This window comes from Oncorhynchus tshawytscha, linkage group LG19, assembly GCF_018296145.1.
Source record: "Oncorhynchus tshawytscha isolate Ot180627B linkage group LG19, Otsh_v2.0, whole genome shotgun sequence".
Lineage (NCBI taxonomy): Eukaryota > Metazoa > Chordata > Actinopteri > Salmoniformes > Salmonidae > Oncorhynchus > Oncorhynchus tshawytscha.
This window is the reverse complement of record NC_056447.1, coordinates 42,885,530-42,907,310: the sequence shown is the minus strand read 5'-3', so window position 1 is coordinate 42,907,310 and position 21,781 is coordinate 42,885,530. Positions and strand designations below refer to the sequence as shown.

Below are 21,781 nucleotides of genomic sequence, written 5' to 3'. Positions count from 1 at the left end.
CTTCAGCAGCAGTTGGCTCTGCTTGTCCAAACAGGCCAGAGTCAATGAGGGAAAACAGTAAACTCACACCCCTCTGTGCTTCACCCTACTTCATATGCTCTGGCATTTCTGTTCACATTACCCACCAGACTAATTGTTGAAAGCAGTAGGACCATTTCTTTGGCCCAGCCATTAGTGTCAGAAGACCTGAGAGTTACTCCAACAGATAAAGGTGGAATTTCTGTCTTCCTCTGGTAACTAGTGATAAACACTAGATTTTCAGGTATGTGAATAAAGCAGAAAAGTTTCACCCCCAAAACTGTAAGGCCTTGATGGCCTCCTCAAACAAACAATCAGGAATCATGTTGAAATGGCACTTCCTTCATTTGAACCTTGTGGCCATTTGACTTACACACAAGCCATCCTTTGGTCTGGTGGATATGGGACTTTTCTGGTCCCTGTGAAAGAATGGGACACCGCTGATGTCTGTACTGTAACTCTACCCAGCAGCGCTCAGTGTGTCTGTCTTCAGCAGAGCATGAGGACTGCAGGCCGGGACAACCTGGACAAAAACAGGAACTTGATCTTCCTCCCAGTGTTACTACTGTGCCTGTCTGGCTCAAACAAAGCTCACCATTCATTATTCTATGTCCTAACTGCAAGGGACCACAGATATCATACCTTCTGATAAAAAAAGTATTTATCATCTACACAACAGAAAATATTGTTCGTCCAGAAATGTATTTCCATAGAAATTATCTTTATTACATAAATGTTGATCCTGCAGACTTATATCAAAGACTCAGACAATGGTCTTGAGTGGGCATTGAGCTCATCTGCTCATACAAGTATTTGTATTTTCTCAGTTGGACTTTGTATTGAGGTGGAAACTTTCTTGTTAATCATTAGGCCTGCATTCCATTGACATCTGTACTGCATGTAGCAGGTGAACAGCATTTTAATACATTAAAAAACCTCCTTACATTTTTATACTGATAATGAACAAACTTCATTATCACTGTGTTAATACACTTATTAATGATCTTACAGGCATCATATGTTGTTGTAATCTCCCAGAGACTTTTGAATGGCAGCAGTACATTAGACAACACATGGTGACGATAGCGCTGGCTGAGATAGAGCATCCCTCCAGTCCCAAGTGCTCAGCCAGAATCAGCTATTTCCTGGCCAGCGTGAAGGAATGCCTCAGGTCCACACTCTAATTACAACAGCATTAAGTCCCTTGCAGGGGACAGATAGAGGGCCATGAGGATCTGACCTGTATTAAACGCTGGTTCTTTTTATCAAGCTGGAAGCTTGGCGAATCTACTTTTTATAGTCCTTTGATAGGACTGGAGGGAAATCAACTGTAAATAATCTGTCATACATTTTTTTCAGGATTATAAAGTAAAGGCATGGAAATTGCAAAGCACTGTTTAGAAGTTCAGACCTTCTCCCTTATAGGAATGTTTAGAATAATTTAGGCCCTTAGAGGCAAGTTACTGTCTCTCCCTTTTTAAGCAGGTCCCATGCAGTGCTTATCAAAGTTCTCCAAATGGATAATGTGCAGAAACCAGATACAGAGCTGGATATCTGTAATGTACTTAGGACACTGTTCGGCATGTGATGTTTTCAGATGTCACTAATCATTTTACTGATAGCAGCAGAAGCACTCGGCTGCTTGGTGATTCTCCAAACTGTGGGTGGCTCAGAAATGCACTTATGAAAGTCACTGAATGAGCAGCAGGACAGAATAGGGCTGCAATGACCTAGCAGACACAGCGGTTTGGCACTGTACGAACTATATACAGGTGCAGTGGATTTGTATATTAATTTGTACAGACCAAGAACATCTTAAGATTTGAGAAAGTTATCGAGTTACAGTTCACAAGTTTCTAAAGACAGTGGCGAGGGATGATTCAATCTTCATATCGTATTCTTGTCAATCTTTTTTGTTGCCTAGATTTAATAATTTCAACAGCATAACACAGATATGATTCTATTTAGGCTACAGATGTTACTTGTTAAGGTAATATATGATTATCCAAACCAGCTCGGATTCAGTTTGTTTATGGGGTTTGTGCTTCAGGATAGGAGAGGTTTGTTGTTTTAACCTTCAGAGTTTTTTGGCACACCACATAAATGCCCGGCAGCTCAATTTGGCTCAGTACGAAACTTCCAGGTTATGTAGCATTTGATGTGGTCTGTGGAGTAGTTTAAAAGTCCTTTATGTCTTTTCCAGACAGCAACACATTGTTCTAAACCTGCTGTTGTCTGCATTGTGAAAGTTGGCTATAGCTGAAATGTTGAGTTTTTGACAGAAATTTGCTTTGACGGCACCGGGCTAGATTTCACTCTCTGTCGAGTCCATGGCTTATCCAGCGAGGAGCAGGCCCAGGTGTTTGAATTGAAAATACACCTTGCGGCGGAGAAAGGTGCTGACCCGTAGAACATTATTGTGAGAGACTGCTAGACTGCACTGTCAGGGGCAGAGGATGAAATGGGAAGACAAAGGGACATCCTGAGCACTGCTAGCTAATGTTATCCTCTTCAAACAGGCTCAGCCTACTCCTCTTTTCTGTGGTAAGAATGCCTGTGATAGCTGACTAGTGACACTGGGGCCAAACTAAATAGAAGGCTTTAAGTGCCGTAAGGTTATTGATGTGTCTGTTTGCTTCGCTATATATTAGTCATATTTGTGTCTGCAAAGTACCACCTCAATGCTTTGCACAGCAAGAAAGCTTTAAGACCGGGCAGAAAATGTAGTTCTTATAACAAACTGCTGTCATGACAGGTTGTTCAGATGCAGGATCTTAATTTGACCAGTTTCTCACAGAATGAAAATAGTCCTTCAGCAACAGGGAATGTGAATTATTGTGTGTATTATTTATAATGGGCATTTTTGTAGGGGTTGATATATTTTCTGTTAGGTTAAATCAATTCTGAAATGTTAAAATGGAAATGACAAACTTTAGAAGCCTTTTTAATTAAACCTCAAATACACTACATGTTTGCATTTCAGCTATGCAGGACATTTCCTGCAACAACAGGGTGATCGAGTTTGTTTTGCTGGCAGTTGTTTTGTTACTGGGAAACTGTGAGAATAAGGCGTGTCTGTTTCTACATAAACTATGAATAATAATGATAAATAAGTAGTAGGTAGTTTCACTATGATTTTGAATATCTGGAAATGATAGGTTTATTACAGATAGCATATCTTATGTTCTAATATCATAATGAAGCTCTCATTTGTTTGCCACTTCACTGTTTTTTTGTTACAGTTTGTTCTAATGGACTTGATACACTCCAACAATAGTATCCTAATGCAGGGCAATAGCTCTACCAAGGTTGTGTCTTCGAGCTACATTAGATTGTACAGAAGCAGACAGTAGACTGTATTATTCTCTTTGGCATGTCCATTAGTGCACTGCAGTACCCTGATCTCTTCATGGCCTTTAACTGCAGGCTTTAATTGGGTTTGTATGATCAGGCCAGTTATTAGAATAGCAGTGTCTGCTGCCCACTGTGATGCTGTTACACAGAGGAGCTGTCAGTACTACAGAGGCTCTGAATGAATGGAGCCATCACCCTCAGCCGTGTCCAGCTGAATCTGAACAGCCACATAATTAACACTGTTGACGCCTGGCTCCTTTCAAAGCACTGCCTGCCTGTCCCTGCCTGCCATTCCGGCATCTACAGTTGCCTTTTGTCACAGAGGCCTGTCGCTATGTCCTCAACGCATCACAGTCAATGGTCACATCTAATTATTTTTCCAGAGAAGATTACTTGAAAAGCTATGTTTCCATTATGGCATATGATAGATAGTACAGAGTTAGTTGGTGGGAATGAAAGAGTTAAGCAGTCAAAGTTCAAGATGCTGGTATTGTCTTTGATCTTTGGAACTCATCATAGGTTGATGTGTGAGACAGATCTATTTCTTGGCACAGCAATCAATTTATCCGTCACGCTTCACTCTGATCCGTTTTGAGCCGTAATGAAAACAGACCTGGGTCCTTGTGAATGTCTCCCAACTCAGTGATGGTTGAGTGGGATGGAGATATACCCCAACGCCACCAACCATCAGCTCGATCAACAGCTGAAAGAACGAAGACATTCACAGTGTGTTGAGATCCCGTAACCTGGGGGGTTAGGCAAGGGACGGACTGACTGGTTGTAAGGCAGGATGACAGTGGGAGGAGACCCTGCTGGGTTCTTTGGAGGCCTCAGGGGTCCGCTGTACAGAGCCATGCTCTGTCCTATTGATAGGGATGACCCAGAGAATATACCAGTAGTCTCTGTACCAGGCCTAGCCAATGGGATCATATTGCAATGTATGCCTAGGAACCAGCACGTTACAAGGACATACTGTATCTGAAACCATTTCAATAGAGAATATATCACAGCAGTACAATTGATCCTCAGTTCTCCGTTCAGGTGTTTGTTTATACGTGGCTAATTTGTACCATATGACATATATTTTCTAACTAATGTTTACTGTACAAAGTTTTCAATGCTAAATGATATTATATTTAGAATTCCTCTTTCTTAAAATGTAACAGTGTTTATATTTCCCTCCAGGACACTAAGCATAGCGGCTGATGCAGTAGTCTGTCGCCATGGCCTCAGATGCAAGTCACATGTTGGAGGCGGCCTTGGAGCAAATGGATGACATCATCGCAGGTAAAAGTGATTCATTGTCTCTTCCTACTACATCTAATACATTCTCCCACAGTTTATTATGGTATTTTTGATTCACCATTGAAAAGATCTGTGTATTTTCACACGACTCTGACGTCAATTTGGAATATAAAACAAACTTGAGAAACTAGTTCACTTCTTTTGAAAGAAAGGTCCTTGCCTCATTATACTGTCTTTGTACACAGTGATTGGTTCAGGTGACATACCTTATATCAAACAGGTTTAACTGCTGGCGTGTGTGGGCTTGAAACACACCATGCCACTGCCAGACAGGTAAAAGCTGAGAAATGGAGTAGACTAAGCAAGGCTACCCTGTAAAGAAATTAGGTCCTGAATAAAACATCAGCTCAGCCCTGCCTGTGACACACAGGAGGCTGCTGAGGGGAGGACGGCTCATAATAATGTCTGGAATAGAGCATATGGGATAACATCAAACACATGGAAACCATGTGTTTGATGTATTTAATACCATTCCACTTAATCATTACCACGAGCCCATCTTGTCTAATTAAGGTTCCACAAACCTCCTGTGCTGTAATAATTCCATAGACATTCAAACCAGTAGATAGTCTCTAGCGCTGACGTCATCCACGTATTCCCATGGAACACTCCCGATGCTGCATGAAGTGGATCATATTGAATTTGAAATGGGTCATATTGCTGAATGGGTCTGAATGGCACAAAAAAAAAGGATCACGGTGAAAGTGGCCGAAACTAGCAAAGGATCATGGTCGATGTGGTTGTTTTCATCCTGCCTGAGAGAGCCTCCTCCCTCGTAGCCTACCGGCCAATGATTGGACTATGTCAGCACATGGTCCTGTGTGATGACAAACGTTCTTGTCAGAATGAATCACTATTTAATTAAATATCTCGATTTGTAGCAAACTTTTAAAGAATTTACAGTGGGGATTAAACTGATCATAACAAACACATTTTAGAGCCTAAAACTTTTGGGCCGTTCTGACGATCATCATTTTCGTAGGCTTTCAACGGCAGACCAGAGCTTTTGGCACCGCTAGGTTGCTACGCGGTAATAGACCAGCAGAGCTCGTGACTTCCCACTCTAGACTGGGCACTGGGGGCCTGGACAGTTCCCTCAGACTGTTTACTATAGACTCCATAGACTTGAACTAAGATGGGTTTGTAACACGTTAGACGGAATGCATTTCCAATTCCATTGGAACTCCATTCTAAACATCAGATTAGATTATTACATTTACTTGTTTTAGAAAATATTGTAATTAGTACAACAATTTAGTAAATAGTAGCAAAATGTTATTTTTCACATATATACAACATGTAGGCTACATTAGCGTACATTCTGTGGTCCCCATGAACAGAATACTAGACCCACAAGACTAAGCCACACGGTCGGATAAAACATTAACATGATACACACTGTGATAATGTGATAATATATTCCATTCAGCAGACACGTTTATCCAAAAAGGGCATTATCATAATTTTCACAATTTCAGAGTTTTATTTCCACCTCACAGTTAGGAAATATCATTTAAAAAAATCATGTTTTTGGCTTATTTACAGGTGAAATTAGATCAGTCTGTTCTGTTATGATGTTCTCCCAAAATATGAGTGTTTTAATGGCATTTTCCTCTTTCTTGCATGTACACTATGAGTCCTATTTAGGGAATCTATGCAGTATTAGTGTGGTGGAAGGCACAGTCAAACATGGATAGTGTGTGTGGGCGTGTGTGTGTGTGGGCGTGTGTCTGTGTGTGTGGGGGCATGTGCCCACATCCATTTGTATGTGTGTGTGGCTGTTAAATTAGGGGCAAGAATTTGTAGGGGGTTGGGCTGAGCTCCCTGCAGCAAGCTCAGCTATTGCCAACGTGATTGAACTAATAAAGGGTTCATGTTTAATGTCATCTAAATAGACTGTGGGGGATGAAGCTCAACATGCCAGTTTGTGACTAAACGGATCAACAGAACAACTCAATGCTACATCAGTCTCTGTGGAGAGTGAAAGGCATGCCACTCTGACAGCCGTTGGAATTGACCACAGAGTTTGACTTAGCCTTCTGTATTAGTGATGCGTGGGTTGACTCATTACCTGCTGTCCCCGCCGTTATATTCACGGGGCGGGCGGGTTTAGGGTGGGTTTATGATCATGATATATTGTGTGGATGAGAGGAAAAAGGGAGAGGAAAAGAAAGAGAGAGAGGGAAAAAATGCCTATAAAATATATTTCTATCTATGGGCTACATTGAGCTTTTTATTTCATCATTTTAGGCTATTGGGCGTTACTGCATAAGCCTAAACGGTTGGAGTTTAAGTCAATAAGAGAAAAGCTGTGAAAGGAGAGTTGAAAATAAAGAGAAGGGAGGGCCAGAAATGTAATGTTAGGGAAAGATTTGGTGAAGTGATAAAAGAGCATGATGGAAGTCCCGCGGCTATGATATATGTGATGATTGTGAGACGCTATACAAATTCAACAGTCACAAGATGGCGACTTCAAATAGGCCTTTGGCACGTTTTTAAATTTGTTTTATTCTATTTAACCTTTATTTAACTAGGCAAGCCAGTTAAGAACAAATTCTTATTTACAATGACGGCCTACCAAAAAGCAAAAGGCCTCTTGCGGGGACGGGGGCCTGGGATTAAAAAATATATATAAATACACTATAAATATAGGAGAAAACACACATCACGACGAGAGACAACACAACACTACATGAAGAGAGACATAAGACAACAACATAGCAAGGCAGCAACACATGACAACACGACATAACAACATGGTAACAACACAACATGGTAGCAGCACAGAACATGGTACAAACATTGTTGGGCAAAGTCAACAGCACAAAGGTCAAGAGGGTAGAGACAACAATACACCACACAAAGCAGCCACAACTGTCAGTAAGAGTGTCCATGATTGAGTCGTTGAATGAATAGATTGAGATAAAACTGTCCAGTTTGAGTGTTTGTTGCAGCTCGTTCCATTCGCTAGCTGCAGCGAACTGAAAAGAGGAGTGACCCAGGGATGTGTGTGCTTTGGGGACCTTTAACAGAATGTGACTGGCAGAACAGGTGTTGTAGTCAAGGGAATTGTAGCCTACTGTTCAGCAGTGACGTGTATTCATGGATGTCAAGAGAAGCCAGGCTTCCCCAAAAAATGTACTAAGAAAAAAATAAGACATCTTTCTGTATTTCATGTGTCACAGTTTGCAAACAATGTAAAAAAAAACATATATATAATTGAGTTAATTAAGCCGCCTATAAACATGGTCTCTTTTGTTTTGAGTAAGGCAGCTCCAAATTGCAGGTGTTTCAGTGCTTTCTGTGGTAATGGGGCAAGCCAGTGATTGGCTCAGTGTTCTGTCACTCATGTTGACACTACGTCACCGCCAAGTCTAAAGGTAGACCTCGAAAATTCTAGCCCTTTGGGTGCTGCCATAGAGTTACATTAGAAGTGCCCATCCAAGAAGGCTCAAGGTCATTGGCCACAGATAAAATTACGTCAAATTATGTTATATGTATAGTAGCTTTGATTGGACATGTCAACATCATACTTTCAAAATCTTAGCTATCAGTCATCATCATAAATCAAGTCGACAATCTACTGGCAAATCCTTTTTAATCCTTGTCATATGAAGAGAAATAATGAAGATAAATTACAGATAAAACGTATCGGTGCTCATCGGCCATTGGACATAAACATTACACAGCAAGTTGGGAATCACAAATTCATCAATGAGTGGTTTGGAAGGAATCAGTGGCTGTGTGGTCCCAAATCTGGGATTAAGGGGCTCTGTTCCAAGTTTAAAATGATAAACATCCAACATTGCCAATGCTGTCAGTGAAGCATGATTTGAGCCGCACTCAAAATAACTGTTAACTTGGAACTGCGAAAACTTGACTTCAGTGAGTTCAAGACAACTAGGACCTTGGGAATAAATGAGCTCCGACTGGGAAAATACGTTTTGAACGGACATCCAACTCGGAATTGTAAATCAGGCCTCTTTCTAGAGCTACGACCTGAAGATCAATGACGTCATCATAATTTGAAGGACCGGCGCACCACCTTCCTGTTTAAATGAGTACAGCACGTCAAGGTGAGTCCAAAATGTATTCTAATACTGCTGCGTAAATTATGTAATATGCCATGAAGATATGTATACTGTAGCTAAGAAAGTAATACTAAGTGTATATTGTGTAGTAAGATGTTAGTAGCCCATGTGCCTCACCCTAATAATTTGGTCTATTTACCCCTCTTAATTTCGCCTACTGTTCTGACTTGGTGGTGCACATGTAGCATATAACCTGTTTTAGAGAAATGTAATCATTGAATATTGTAAGAGCTTTCATTGTCTGCTTATATGGCCCCATTATTTATCCTACGGTTCTGACTAGGTGTACAGGGAGAACACTGTAAGAACAGCCCATTTTCTGAATGCTGTCGCTGTACATTTCAAAAGTGCTGAACAAATCGTTATATTGACTACTTCCATTCTAGCTCGCTCATTAATGACTTAATCGAAATTATGGATTGCTTCTTATCCAATTGTAGTCCCCTTATACCATAGTTTGTACATCTCAATTGTCATTAGAAACCACATTTGTGTAAGCATGTCAGCATATCAGCTATGTTTTTTTAAAGGCAGTACATGAGGCTGAATGAACTGTTTCGCTGCCAGACAAGGCTCCGCTGATATCCAGGTGTAGCAGTGGTAAGATGTTGGGACTGCTGTTTGGACAGCTTTATGTAGGCCCTAACAGTTTGTGGGCACCATTTGTCACCATTATAGTGAAATGAATGTATTGTTTAGTGTTGTGTTGTGGCTTTGCTGGCATGCAATCCACTTTTTTCTTTTTTTGCTCCTCCAATATTTACATGCTAAAATCACCACTGGAAGAATGGACAGCCACATGATATTTAGCTTATTGTTTTTGGTATCTTTTAGTTGTCACTGTATTAGACTAAGCATAGGTGATTTGATGATGTTGAAATGTCGAAGTTGAAATGGTGCTGGAATAGTGGAGGCAGCTCCTGACTTGCGGTAACTCTACATGGTTCTAAATAAATAGTTGTTTAGCTGTCTGAAAATGATGGAAACATTAACTTGCTTGACCATGCTGTAGGTCATGTTACTGTTTGTTACATGCATTATGCTTTGTGGACTTCACCGGACAGAGGTGGCTCTCTGGTTTTGTGATGAAACAAAGATGTGGTTGAATTTATTCAGTTTTACCAAATTTTTACCAGCATGTCACATGTGGAGTAAAGGTGGTCCAGAGGAAAAAAAACTCTAGACCACCTTTACTCCACACACAGAGATGCATACAAAGCTCTCCCCCGCCCTCCATTTGGCAAGTCTGACCATAATTCTATCAAATCAAATCAAAGTTTATTTGTCACGTGCGCCAAATACAACAGGTAGACCTTACAGTGAAATGCTTACTGACAGGCTCTAACCAATGGTGCAGGGAAAAAAAGTTAAAGTGACAATGCATATCAGATAAACAGAGAGTGGCAGCAGCGTAAAAGAGGGGTTGGGGGAGGCACACAACGCAAATAATCCGGGTAACCATTTGGTTACCTGTTCAGGAGTCTTATGGCTTGGGGGTAAAAAATGTTGAGAAGCCTTTTTGTCCTAGACTTGGCACTCCGGTACCGCTTGCCATGCAGTAGTAGAGAGAACAGTCTATGACTGGGGTGGCTGGGGTCTTTGACAATTTTTAGGGCCTTCCTCTGACACCGCCTGGTGTAGAGGTCCTGGATGGCAGGCATCTTTGCCCCACCCGGCCAGGTCTCTGACCTCCTCCCTATAGGCTGTCTCGTCGTTGTCTTGATCAGAACTACCACTGTTGTGTCGTCAGCAAACTTAATGAAGGTGTTGGAGTCGTTCCTGGCCATGCAGTCATGGGTGAACAGGGAGTACAGGAGAGGACTGAGCACGCACCCCTGGGGAGCTCCAGTGTTGAGGATCAGCGTGGCAGATGTGTTGCTACCTACCCTCACCACCTGGGGGCGGCCTGTCAGGAAGTCCAGGATCCAGTTGCAGAGGGAGGTGTTTAGTCTCAGGATCCTTAGCTTGGTGATGAGCTTTGAGGGTACTATAGTGTTGAACGCTGAGCTGTAGTCAATGAACAGCATTCTCACATAGGTATTCCTTTTGTCCAGGTGGGAAAGGGCAGTGTGGAGTGCCTCCAGTATTTATGCTGCAGTAGTTTATGTGTCGGGGGGCTAGGGTCAGTTTGTTATATCTGGAGTACTTCTCCTGTCCTATTCGGTGTCCTGTGTGAATTTAAGTGTGCTCTCTCTAATTCTCTCTTTCTCTCTTTCTTTCTCTCTCTTGGAGGACCTGAGCCCTAGGACCATGCCTCAGGACTACCTGACATGATGACTCCTTGCTATCCCCAGTCCACCTGGCTGTGCTGCTGCTCCAGTTTCAACTGTTCTGCCTTATTATTATTGGACCATGCTGGTCATTTATGAACATTTGAACATCTTGGCCATGTTCTGTTATAATCTCCACTCGGGACATCCAGAAGAGGACTGGCCACCCCGCATAGCCTGGTTCCTCTCTAGGTTTCTTCCTAGGTTTTGGCCTTTCTAGGGAGTTTTTCCTAGCCACCGTGCTTCTACACCTGCATTGCTTGCTGTTTGGGGTTTTAGGCTGGGTTTCTGTACAGCACTTTGAGATATCAGCTGATGTACGAAGGGCTATATAAATCAATTTGTTTTGATTTGAATAGAGATTGCATCATCTGTGGATCTGTTTGAGCGGTATGCACATTGGAGTGGGTCTAGGGTTAATGGGATAATGGTGTTGATGTGAGCCATTACCAGCCCTTCAAAGCACTTCATGGCTACGGCCATGAGTGCTACGGGTCTGTAGTAATTTAGGCAGGTTGCCGTTGTGTTCTTGGGAACAGGGACTATGGTGGTCTGCTTGAAGCATGTTGGTATTACAGACTCAATCAGGGACATGTTGAAAATGTCAGTGAAGACACCTGCCAGTTGGTCAACACATGCCCGGAGCACACGTCCTGGTAATCCGTCTGGCCCCGCAGCCTTGTGTATGTTGACCTGTTTAAAGGTCTTACTCACGTTGGCTACGGAGAGTGTGATCACACAGTCGTCCAGAACAGCTGATGCTCTCATGCATGCCTCAGTGTTGCTTGCCTCGAAGGAAGCATAGAAGTGATTTAGCTCGTCTGGTAGGCTTGTGTCATTGGGCAGCTCGCGGCTGTGCTTCCCTTTGTAGTCTGTAATAGTTTGCAAGCCCTGCCACATCCTTCGAGCGTCGGAGCCGGTGTAGTATGATTCAATCTTAGTCCTGTATTGACGCTTTGCCTGTTTGATGGTTCGTCGCAGGGCATAGCGTGATTTCTTGTAAGCTTCCGTGTTAGAGTTCTGCACCTTGAAAGCGGTAGCTCTACCCTTTAGCTCAGTGTGAATGTTGCCTGTAATCCATGGCTTCTGGTTGGGGTATGTACGTACAGTCACTGTGGGGACAACGTCCTCAATGCACTTATTTATAAAGCCAGTGACTGATGTGGTGTATTCCTCAATGTCATTGGAAGAATCCCGGAACATGTTCCAGTCTGTGATAGCACAGCAGTCCTGTAGTTTAGCATGTGCTTCATCTGACCATTTTTTAATAGACCGAGTCACTGGTGCTTCCTGCTTTAATTTTTGCTTGTAACCAGGAATCAGGAGGATAGAGTTGTTGTCGGATTTACCAAATGGAGGGCGAGGGAGAGCTTTATATGCGTCTCTGTGTGTGGAGTACAGGTGATCTAGAAGTGTTTTCCCTCTGGTTGCACATTTAACATGTTGATAGAGATTTGTTAGAACTGATTTAAGTTGCCCTGTGGTTGTAAATAAACAGCCATGAAAAGTATAGCTGAGAACTTTCTAGGCAAGTAGTACGGGCTGCAGTGTATCACAATATACTCTACTTCAGGCGAGCAAAAGCGACTTCCTTCTAGAGACTTCCTTAGATTTCGTGCACCAGCTGTTGTTTACAAATATGCATCCCCCCATCTTACCGGAGTGTGCTGTTCTATCCTTCCGGTGCAGCGTGTATCCCACTAGCTGAATATCCATGTCGTCATTCAGCCACGATTCTGTGAAGCATAGGATATTCGTGATCTTACATCGTCTAGTTTATTGTACAATGATTGCACGTTGGCAAGTAATATTGCAAATAATTGGGATGTCTGCCGTGTGGGGTGTTAGGAGAATATCGTGTGAGTCCTGCTTGTTGTTGCTGTTGTTGTTGAAGAAGAAATCTTCATCTATTCCGAGGTGAGTGATCGCTGTCCTGATATCCAGAAGCTCTTTTCTTCCGTAAGATACGGTTGCAGAAACATTATGTACAAAATCATTGACAAATATCACTGGAAAAAGACACATAATAGCACAATTGGTTAGGAGACCGTAAAACGAGGGCCATCTCCTCCGGCGCCATTTTCTCCTCCGCCTTTAACTCCTCCTGACTCCTCCTGATTCCTGCTTACAAGCAAAAACTAAAGCAGGAAGTACCAGTGAGTCGCGCAATACGGAAGTGGTCAGATGATGTGGATGCTACGCTACAGGACTGTTTTGTTAGCACAGACTGGAATATGTTCCAGGATTCATCCAATGGCATTGAGGAGTATACCACCTTTGTCATCGGCTTCATCAATAAGTGCATCGACGACATCGTCCCCATAGTGACCGTATGTACACATCCCAACCAGAAGCCATGGATTACAGGCAACATCCGCATCGAGCTAAAGGCTAGAGCTGCTGCTTTCAAAGAGCGGGACACTAATCCGTACGCATATAAGAAACCCCGCTATGCCCTCAGACAAACCATCAAACAAGCAAAGCATCAATGCAGGATTAAGATTGAATCCTACGACACCAGCTCTGATGATCGTCGGATATGACAGGGCTTGCACACTATTACAGACTACTGACAGAGAACTGGCAGTGTGGTGCGAGGACAACATCCTCGCACGACAACGTGAGCAAGACAAAGGAGCTGATCGTGGACTACAAAAAAAGGCAGTCCGAACAGGCCCCCATTAACATCAATGGGGCTGTAGTGGAGCGGGTCGAGAGTTTCACGTGCATTGGTGTCCACATCACCAACGATCTATCATGGTCCAAACACACCAAGACAGTTGTGAAGAGGGCATGACAACGCTATTCCCCTCAGGAGACTGAAAAGATTTGGCATGGGTCCCCAGATCCTCAAAAAGTTCTACAGCTGTACCATCGAAAGCATCCTGACCGGTTGCATCACTACCTGGTATGGCAACTGCAACTACTTATTTTCCACCATAATTTGCAAATAAATTTATAAAAAATCCTACAATGTGATTTTCTGGATTTGTTTTCTAATTTTGTCTGTCATAGTTGAAGTGTACCTATGATGAAAATTACAGGCCTCTCTCATATTTTTAAGTGGGAGAACATGCACAATTGGTGGCTGACTAAATACTTTTTTGCCCCACTGTATACGTGTTTGCTAGGTAAAGCCCCGCCTTATCTAGCTCACTGGTCACCATAGCAGCACCAACCCGTAGCACGCGCTCCAGCAGGTATATTTCACTGGTCACCCCCCAAAGGCAATTCCTCCTTTGACCGCCTTTCCTTCCAGTTCTCTGCTGCCAATGACTGGAACGAACTGCAAAAATCACTGAAGCTGGAGACTCATATCTCCCTCACTAACTTTAAGCACCAGCTGTCAGAACAGCTCACAGATCACTGCACCTGTACATAGCCCATCTATAAATAGCCCATCCAACTACCTCATCCCCATACTATTATTTTAATTATTTTGCTTCTTTGCACCCCAGTATCTCTACTTGCACATTCATCTTCTGCACATCGATCACTCCAGTGTTTAATTGCTATATTGTAATTATTTTGCCACTATGGGCTATTTATTGCCTTACCTCCATTATCCTACCTCATTTGCACACACTGTATATAGACTTTTTCTATTGTATTATTGATCGTATGTTTGTTTATTCCATGTGTAACTCTGTGTTTGTGTGGCAATGCTTTGATTTATCTTGGCCAGGTCGCAGTTGTAAATGAGAACTTGTTCTCAACTAGCCTACCGGGTTAAATAAAGGTGAAATGAAAAAATATATATATATATATATCAATATGTGACATTATTCTGGTGAACAAGGGGTCATTTAGTCTTCTAGTGCACTGTTTCCCAACCGTGGTCCTCCAGTACCCCAACAGTACATATTTTAATTGTAGCCCTGGACAAACACATCTCATTCAGCTCATTGAGGGCTTGATGATTAGTTGACAAGTTGAATCAGTTGTGCTTGTCCTGCGTTACATTAGAAATGTGTACTGTTGGGTGTACTGGAGGACCAGGGTTGGAAAACACTGTTCTAGGGCAACATATAGCCTAATGACAGAAGAGAAGCTGTGTGTATCCAATTAGTAATAAATAGCTTTAAAAATGTCAGAAAAAATGGCAGAATGGCAGAACGCGAGTGAACAAACAGCTGACCCGAGTACCACTATTCAGTATGCAGGGGAATGTCACAGCTAGGGTTGCAAAGGGATGGTATATTACTGGAAACTTTCAAAGTTTACCATTAAACTACCAGAATGTGTGTATCTTTCAAGGTTGGATTTAATTTATCACAAGATATCTGGTGGACTGTCACACCCTGACCATAGTTTGCTTTGTATGTTTCTATGTTTTGTTTGGTCAGGGTGTGATCTGAGTGGGCATTGTATGTTACATGTCTAGTTTGTCTATTTCTATGTTTGGCCTGATATGGTTCTCAATCAGAGGCAGGTGTTAGTCATTGTCTCTGATTGGGAACCATATTTAGGTAGCCTGTTTGGTGTTGGGTTTTGTGGGTGATTGTTCCTGTCTCTGTGTTTGCACCAGATAGGACTGTTTGGGGGTTTTCACGGTTCTTGTTTTGTTAGTTTGTTCATGTGAAGTGCTTTATTAAACATTAATCAAAATAACCACGCTGCGCTTTGGTCCGCCTCTCCTTCAAGTCAAGAAAACCGTTACAGAATCACCCACCACAACAGGACCATGGACCTTACATGGACCTTTTGGGTACTTCAGATTTTCACAGGTGTCTGTAATCATTTCTGGCCCTCTGTGTGGCCTTATCACATGTAAAATATATGAAATAATTGAAAAAATGAAAATAACATTTACATACATTTAGTGAATACCATTGGTGTTTTATATTAGTGTTTTAGCATGAAATATCAGTAATTATTTTAACAAACTGTTTATTTTACTGTCTATGTATTTGTTGTCAAAGTTTTGGCATCAAATTGTTGGCAGTTGAAGAAAATAATCCCATTCTTAATTAGATGCTTTTTTCAATAATTAGGCTATTTATCTTGAACCATATGGTCTAACTACTAGAAACACATGAATAATATGGACACAGGTATAATAAATGAATACTATATATTATATTAAAAAAGTTATTCAAGTATAAATTACCTAAATTACAATAGATTGCCATAGATTTTCTGTTAATTACCAAAATTACTGAAGATTCTGGTAACTTTAGTAAAATACCGGTAGTTTGGCAATCCTAGTCACAGCAGTGTTTTATTGTGTAAATCTACATCTTGTCTGAGATTCATGCCATTGGTCTTTCTCTTTTTGTCAATTCACTATGACAAGAGATCGGGATCAACAGTCACCTTGACTGATCAAGGTGAAAACAAGTTAACCTCAAGGTCTAAATCAGGATATTCACAAGTTAATCATTGCTATTACCACAATAAGATCTGGTCAATAACAATTAAAGTTAATTACTTTACTGTTGCCAAACATTATCTCATATGCAGCCTTGAGTTTCAAGGACTACAAATAGAATAGAATCTAAATGTAATTACTGCAAGGAATCCCAATCATCAACAAGGCATTAGTCCCAATCATCAGCCATATTTTGAGATACTGGTCTGATTACATTTGAGTATTAGGACATCGTTTTCCGTAATAGTATATGCTGGAAATATCTCTGAAAGGCACTTGACATTTAATATAATATGCAGGTAATGAGTTGCTGCAACAGTGATGGACTTGAAAATATGCCACCTACTGGTTATTGCTGGAGCATCTGAATCAGATGAGAGATACTCTATTATTATAATCTTGAGTTGAATAATTGGTTTCTTTGTGTTTTTCACTTATTGTCAATTTATTTTAGGATAATAAAAATGTGTTATATGCATAGTAGTTGGAAACCTCAACCAACTCCAAACCATGCTCACACAAAGAGAAGTACGTTCTACACTACTGTAGAACTGAGCTGGCCTGGCAACTTGTTTCAGGCATTTTATTGAACAAATATGTTTTGTATCAGGCTTGTGATCTGAATAAAGCTGATGATATACTAGATATTAGATGAACAATAAACAGGGCTATTTGGCTGTAGATACCCATAGTTATGATATTTTTAGCGGGATGCAGTTGAGCATGCGTGAATAATCCGTTCCTCTCTGTGTTTGTATGGGCATTGGCCCTCAGGCACAGGCTTATTTACGGAAAATCTTGGGTTTTTTTCTACATCGTGTTCTTCTTCAATTTTCCTCAAAGTCAAGCCAACCAAAGCATGCACTCAATGTACCATAGTTTCTTTGTATGTTTTTCTTTTAGTGAAAAGAAGGCTGTTTGTATACATGGATATGGACTGGTCCCAGATCTGTTTGTGCTGCATGTCATGACATTGGCCATTGGCAAGACGGCACACACAGATCTGGGATCAGGCTAGTCCTACCAAGGCTACCGTTTTTTCCTTTCAATTAAGACCTAGACAAGCAGGTGAGGGGAGTTTTTTTTTACTAATCAGTGACATTAATTCATCAATCAAGTACAAGGGAGGAGCAAAAACCCGCAGACACTCGGCCCTCCGTGGAATGAGTTTGACACGTATTAGCCGGAGGACAGAAACATGTAACGCCTCTGCCCACAGGCCCAGGTGACCTTATGGCCCACCCCAGTATCATAGGAATGGTGAGGTCATTTTCAGATCATTTTAGATACACTCTCACAGGCTTCTAGGGCATATAGGCATTCCCTGGTCTTAACCAGATGACGTATTTTACCATGGCCTTATCAATGTCCTCTTTCCAGGACTATCCTATAGGTCACATCATTTCTAGTTACATAATGACAAAACAAAGGAAATATATTGGCTTGTTCTGCCTCAATCTGATGCTAGTGTAAAGTAGGCTAATAGGAAAAGGGAGGGTGAAGTGTATTGGAGCATTAAGATGCCATGATAATACACTGCTGCTCTGATCCTCTCTATGATCTGGGATTAGCTGCCAAATGTAAGCTCTCTTCTTTCAGGCTCCACACCTTCCACTTGTTGCTCTAAACCAGGGCTCTCCAACCCTGTTCCTGGAGAGCTACCCTCCTGTAGGTTTTAACGCCAACTATCAGGTCTCAGGTATGACCCAGATGCAGACAGTGTCGAAGTAACAAAAGTATTTCTAGTACAGGGGCAGGCAAACAACAGGTCAAGGACAGGCAGAGGTCAGTAATCCAGAAAGAGTGCAACAGGTCCAGAACGGCAGGCAGTCTCAGGTCAGGCAGAGGTCAGTAATCCAGAAAGAGTGCAACAGGTCCAGAACGGCAGGCAGTCTCAGGGCAGGCAGAGGTCAGTAATCCAGAAAGAGTGCAACAGGTCCAGAACGGCAGGCAGTCTCAGGGCAGGCAGGGGTCAGTAATCCAGAAAGAGTGCAACAGGTCCAGAATGGCAGGCAGTCTCAGGGCAGGCAGAGGTCAGTAATCCAGAGAGGTGTGGCAAGGTATAGAACAGCCAGGAGCAAGGGGACAAATGATGGTAGGTATCACAAAACAAAATAGAACTGGCAACAGACAAACAGAGAACACAGGTATAAATACACTGGGGATAATGGGGAAGATGGGCGACACCTTGAGGGGGGTGGAGACGAGCACAAAGACTGTTGAAACAGATCAGGGTGCGACACCAACCCTAATCCTGGAAAGCTACCCTCCTGTAGGTAGGTTTTAACTCCAACCCTGTTCCTGGAGAACTACCCTCCTGTAGGTTTTCGCTCTAACCCCAGTTTTAACTTCTGATTAATCTAATAATCAACCTGATAATTATTAGAATCAGGCGCACAAGACAAGGGTTGAAGCGAAAACCTACAGGATGGTAGCTCTCCAGGAACAGGGTTGGAGAGCCCTGCTAACCTACAGGAACAGAGTTGGAGAGCCAGTAAGTAAAAAAACACAACATGGATCAAATCACAATGGTAGCAGGCAGGTTTCTTTCCAGTTGATTGATTTTGGACGTCTTCAATGGAATCCGTGTTCAAATGGTTTCCTTGCAGCATACTGTAACGATACGCTAACATGCTCCAGATGTCTGAGTGTTTATGGAGGAAGTTTAACTTGCTCTCCAGCTCCCAGATAATGATGAAGCTGGAACAGACATTAGCTTAGTGAGCCGATACAGGTGACACATGGACGTATAGTATAAAATAGAGGGAGCTGACTGGGTCAGATTCTGCTATAGATATTTATGCTGATATACAATCTTGTCCACTATAATGACTCTTTGTCCTTTGTCCCCGGCAGGCTCCAAGGCTGCAGCCGAGTACACCAACGGCCTGTTTGAGCTGGGCTCCCCAGGTAGCGCAGGGCCCCTGCAGGTTCTACAGCTGGTTGAGGACCTGAGGCTGGCCCTGGAGCTGCAGCCCAGAGAGGAGGAGAGGAACACCCTGAGGGCCCAGGTCCCTAGCAGCACTGCTCAGATGCTCATGGACTGGCTGGACATGGACAGGGGCTCAGATAGGGGCTCGGTGAGTAGCAGGGAGCACACCTGGGTCTATGGAAACTGTATTTCTCCATTACTTTTGTCAACCATCTCTAGCAACCATAGTAATCTTTCTGTGTCTAACAATATAGTCTATAAACAGATAATATAGAATATCATTAGTTCATTATTTGCTCAGTATCCAAAAACGTCCTATTCATTAGCAGTGCACTATTTATTATTGACGTGGCATGATGTCGATAGTGTCGTGGTTGTTTGCATGCCAGTAAATATGTGGTCTGATTTACTTCTACTTGAGGCATGTTATCCCTGGGATTCACAGATGTGGCAGAAACTTCCAAAAAGTTGTACAAAAGTCAGCCAGCTGTCTGCTGTCAAAAGCTTTCCATTATACACCATTGGGTTCTTTTTTCTCTCTCTTTGTAACACATTGAAGGAGAGACGGTTGATTCATGGCAGCAGCTGTGTAGGAGTGTTGAACAGACCTAGAACTATTCCTGGGTGCTGTTAGGTCTTAGCAGGGCTGTGTCTGGGACTGTGTCTGGGACTGTGTCTGGGAAAGACTGTGTCTGACTCTGTCTCACTGGGACTGGGACTGTGAAGAGGTCTTATTTTGGCTTGGTCTCTCTCTGGGAACTAATGCTGGCCGTGTTTGAAAGACTCAATGTGTTCCTCAGAGACTCCTAATAGGACTGAGCTCAACTTCCTGCCCTACACCCTCTCCCCACTCTCCCGCTCTCCCTCTTTCTAATCACTCCTCTCTTCCTTTCCTCCTACTTTCCACACTCACTGTTCTACTCTCTCTACTCACTACACTCACTCTGTTTGCTCTGTTCTGTCTGTCTGGTCACCTCAACACTCCTGAAGCACTCTGGGGTGTTAGGGGGTAAGTCTGAATCAATTCTTCATCTGTTCACTCCCACATGAAAAAATACTATAGTGTATACTATGGTAGCATTACTATAGTATTCACTGTAGTATTTTTGCTGACTTTACTGTAGTATTCACTGTAAAAACATGACAGAATTTATTGTAGTATTTACAGTTTACTATAGTATAAATACTATATTGTAATATTTACTGTAGTGTTTTTGCAGACTGTAGTATATTGTAATATTTACTGTAGTATTTTTATCTTTGACATAGAAGTAGGGGGCTTTCTCGTTTTCCATAACCTGTAATTAGGTAGGTAGGTAGGTAGGTAGGTAGAACTGGTTTCTAAATGGCAAGTTCAGAGCTTCTGCTCTTTTCTATAACCAGTACATCTAGCTCTTAGACTATAGATTATTTTATGAATATCACGCTTGTTTCTGAGTTGTTTTCTTTATTTGTTGGCTGTTTGTGAAGGTTTTTCATGACCAGGTTTACGAGGGTATGTAGGCACTTAACATATTTGGATCATATTTAGGAAATGGTAACCACATGATGATACTGCCACAGTTCATAGAGACGATTATTGATGTGCGTTGTTATAGTCGTGTCATTGGCTGAGGCTGCGGTAAACAATCTGTTGGCGAGGCTAAGTGGCCAATGAAAGGCTCTTGTTTTAGAGGCCCTGCTCTCTCTATACAGCAGGGGTCTCACACGCCACACGGTCGCCCCTCTCCCTCTTCCCTTCCTCCTCTCCTCCCTCTCTCCTCTCTACTGGCCAGGAGCTAGATCAAACACACATACTCCTCAGTTTATCTTAACACACTGTTCTCTGAGGAGCTGAGCCCCTCCACAGAAGAAATGTGATAAAGATCCCTCCATACGTTATTGGCAGGAAGGAGAGAGACCCTGTGATGCTTGTTATCGCTGACCTAAAGCTATTGTTTGTCAATCAGAGAATGTCAGACCGTAAGAGAGGGGTCAGGTCTGGCACAGACGTTAAGCACGAGGCGGAAGATTGTGTTTTAAAGGGAAAGTTGTTGCTTTGACTTATACAAGGAGTGATTGTTTGAGAGAGAGAAAAAAAGGGAGGGAGGCATAAATAGAGAGAGCGAGGGGGCAATAGAGAGAGGGAGGGGTTAGTAGAGAGAGGGATGGGTTAGTAGAGAGAGGGAGGGGTTAGTAGAGAGAGGGAGGGGGTTAGTAGAGAGAGGGAGGGGGTTAATAGAGAGAGGGAGGGGGTTAATAGAGAGGGAGGGGGTTAATAGAGAGAGGGAGGGGGTTAGTAGAGAGAGGGAGGGGGAATAGAGAGAGGGAGGGGGAATAGAGAGAGAGAGGGGGTTAGTAGAGAGAGGGAGGGGGTTAGTAGAGAGAGGGAGGGGGAATAGAGAGAGGGAGGGGGAATAGAGAGAGGGAGGGGGTTAGTAGAGAGAGGGAGGGGGAATAG

The 21,781-nt window shown here is 42.5% G+C and overlaps 1 protein-coding gene across 14 annotated transcripts in view; it reads left to right on the top strand.

The window, feature by feature from the left end:
- Nucleotides 1-21,781, top strand: part of LOC112218811 (liprin-beta-2-like) — a 96,400-nt gene that overhangs the window by 17,652 nt on the left and 56,967 nt on the right. For 11 of the 14 annotated variants that reach the window (XR_006079375.1, XR_006079376.1, XM_042301704.1 and 8 more), the window contains exons 2-3: nucleotides 4,558-4,659; nucleotides 19,266-19,489. Coding sequence is in view for 11 of the 14 variants with exons in the window: in XM_042301704.1 (XP_042157638.1) it covers nucleotides 4,596-4,659; nucleotides 19,266-19,489 (288 nt within the window). In the remaining 3 variants the exon portion in view is untranslated. Of the gene's footprint in view, nucleotides 1-2,541; nucleotides 2,563-4,538; nucleotides 4,660-19,265; nucleotides 19,490-20,258; nucleotides 20,351-21,781 lie in introns of those variants that run through there. The other 3 variants (XM_042301699.1, XM_042301698.1, XM_042301705.1) reach the window with 3 other exon arrangements.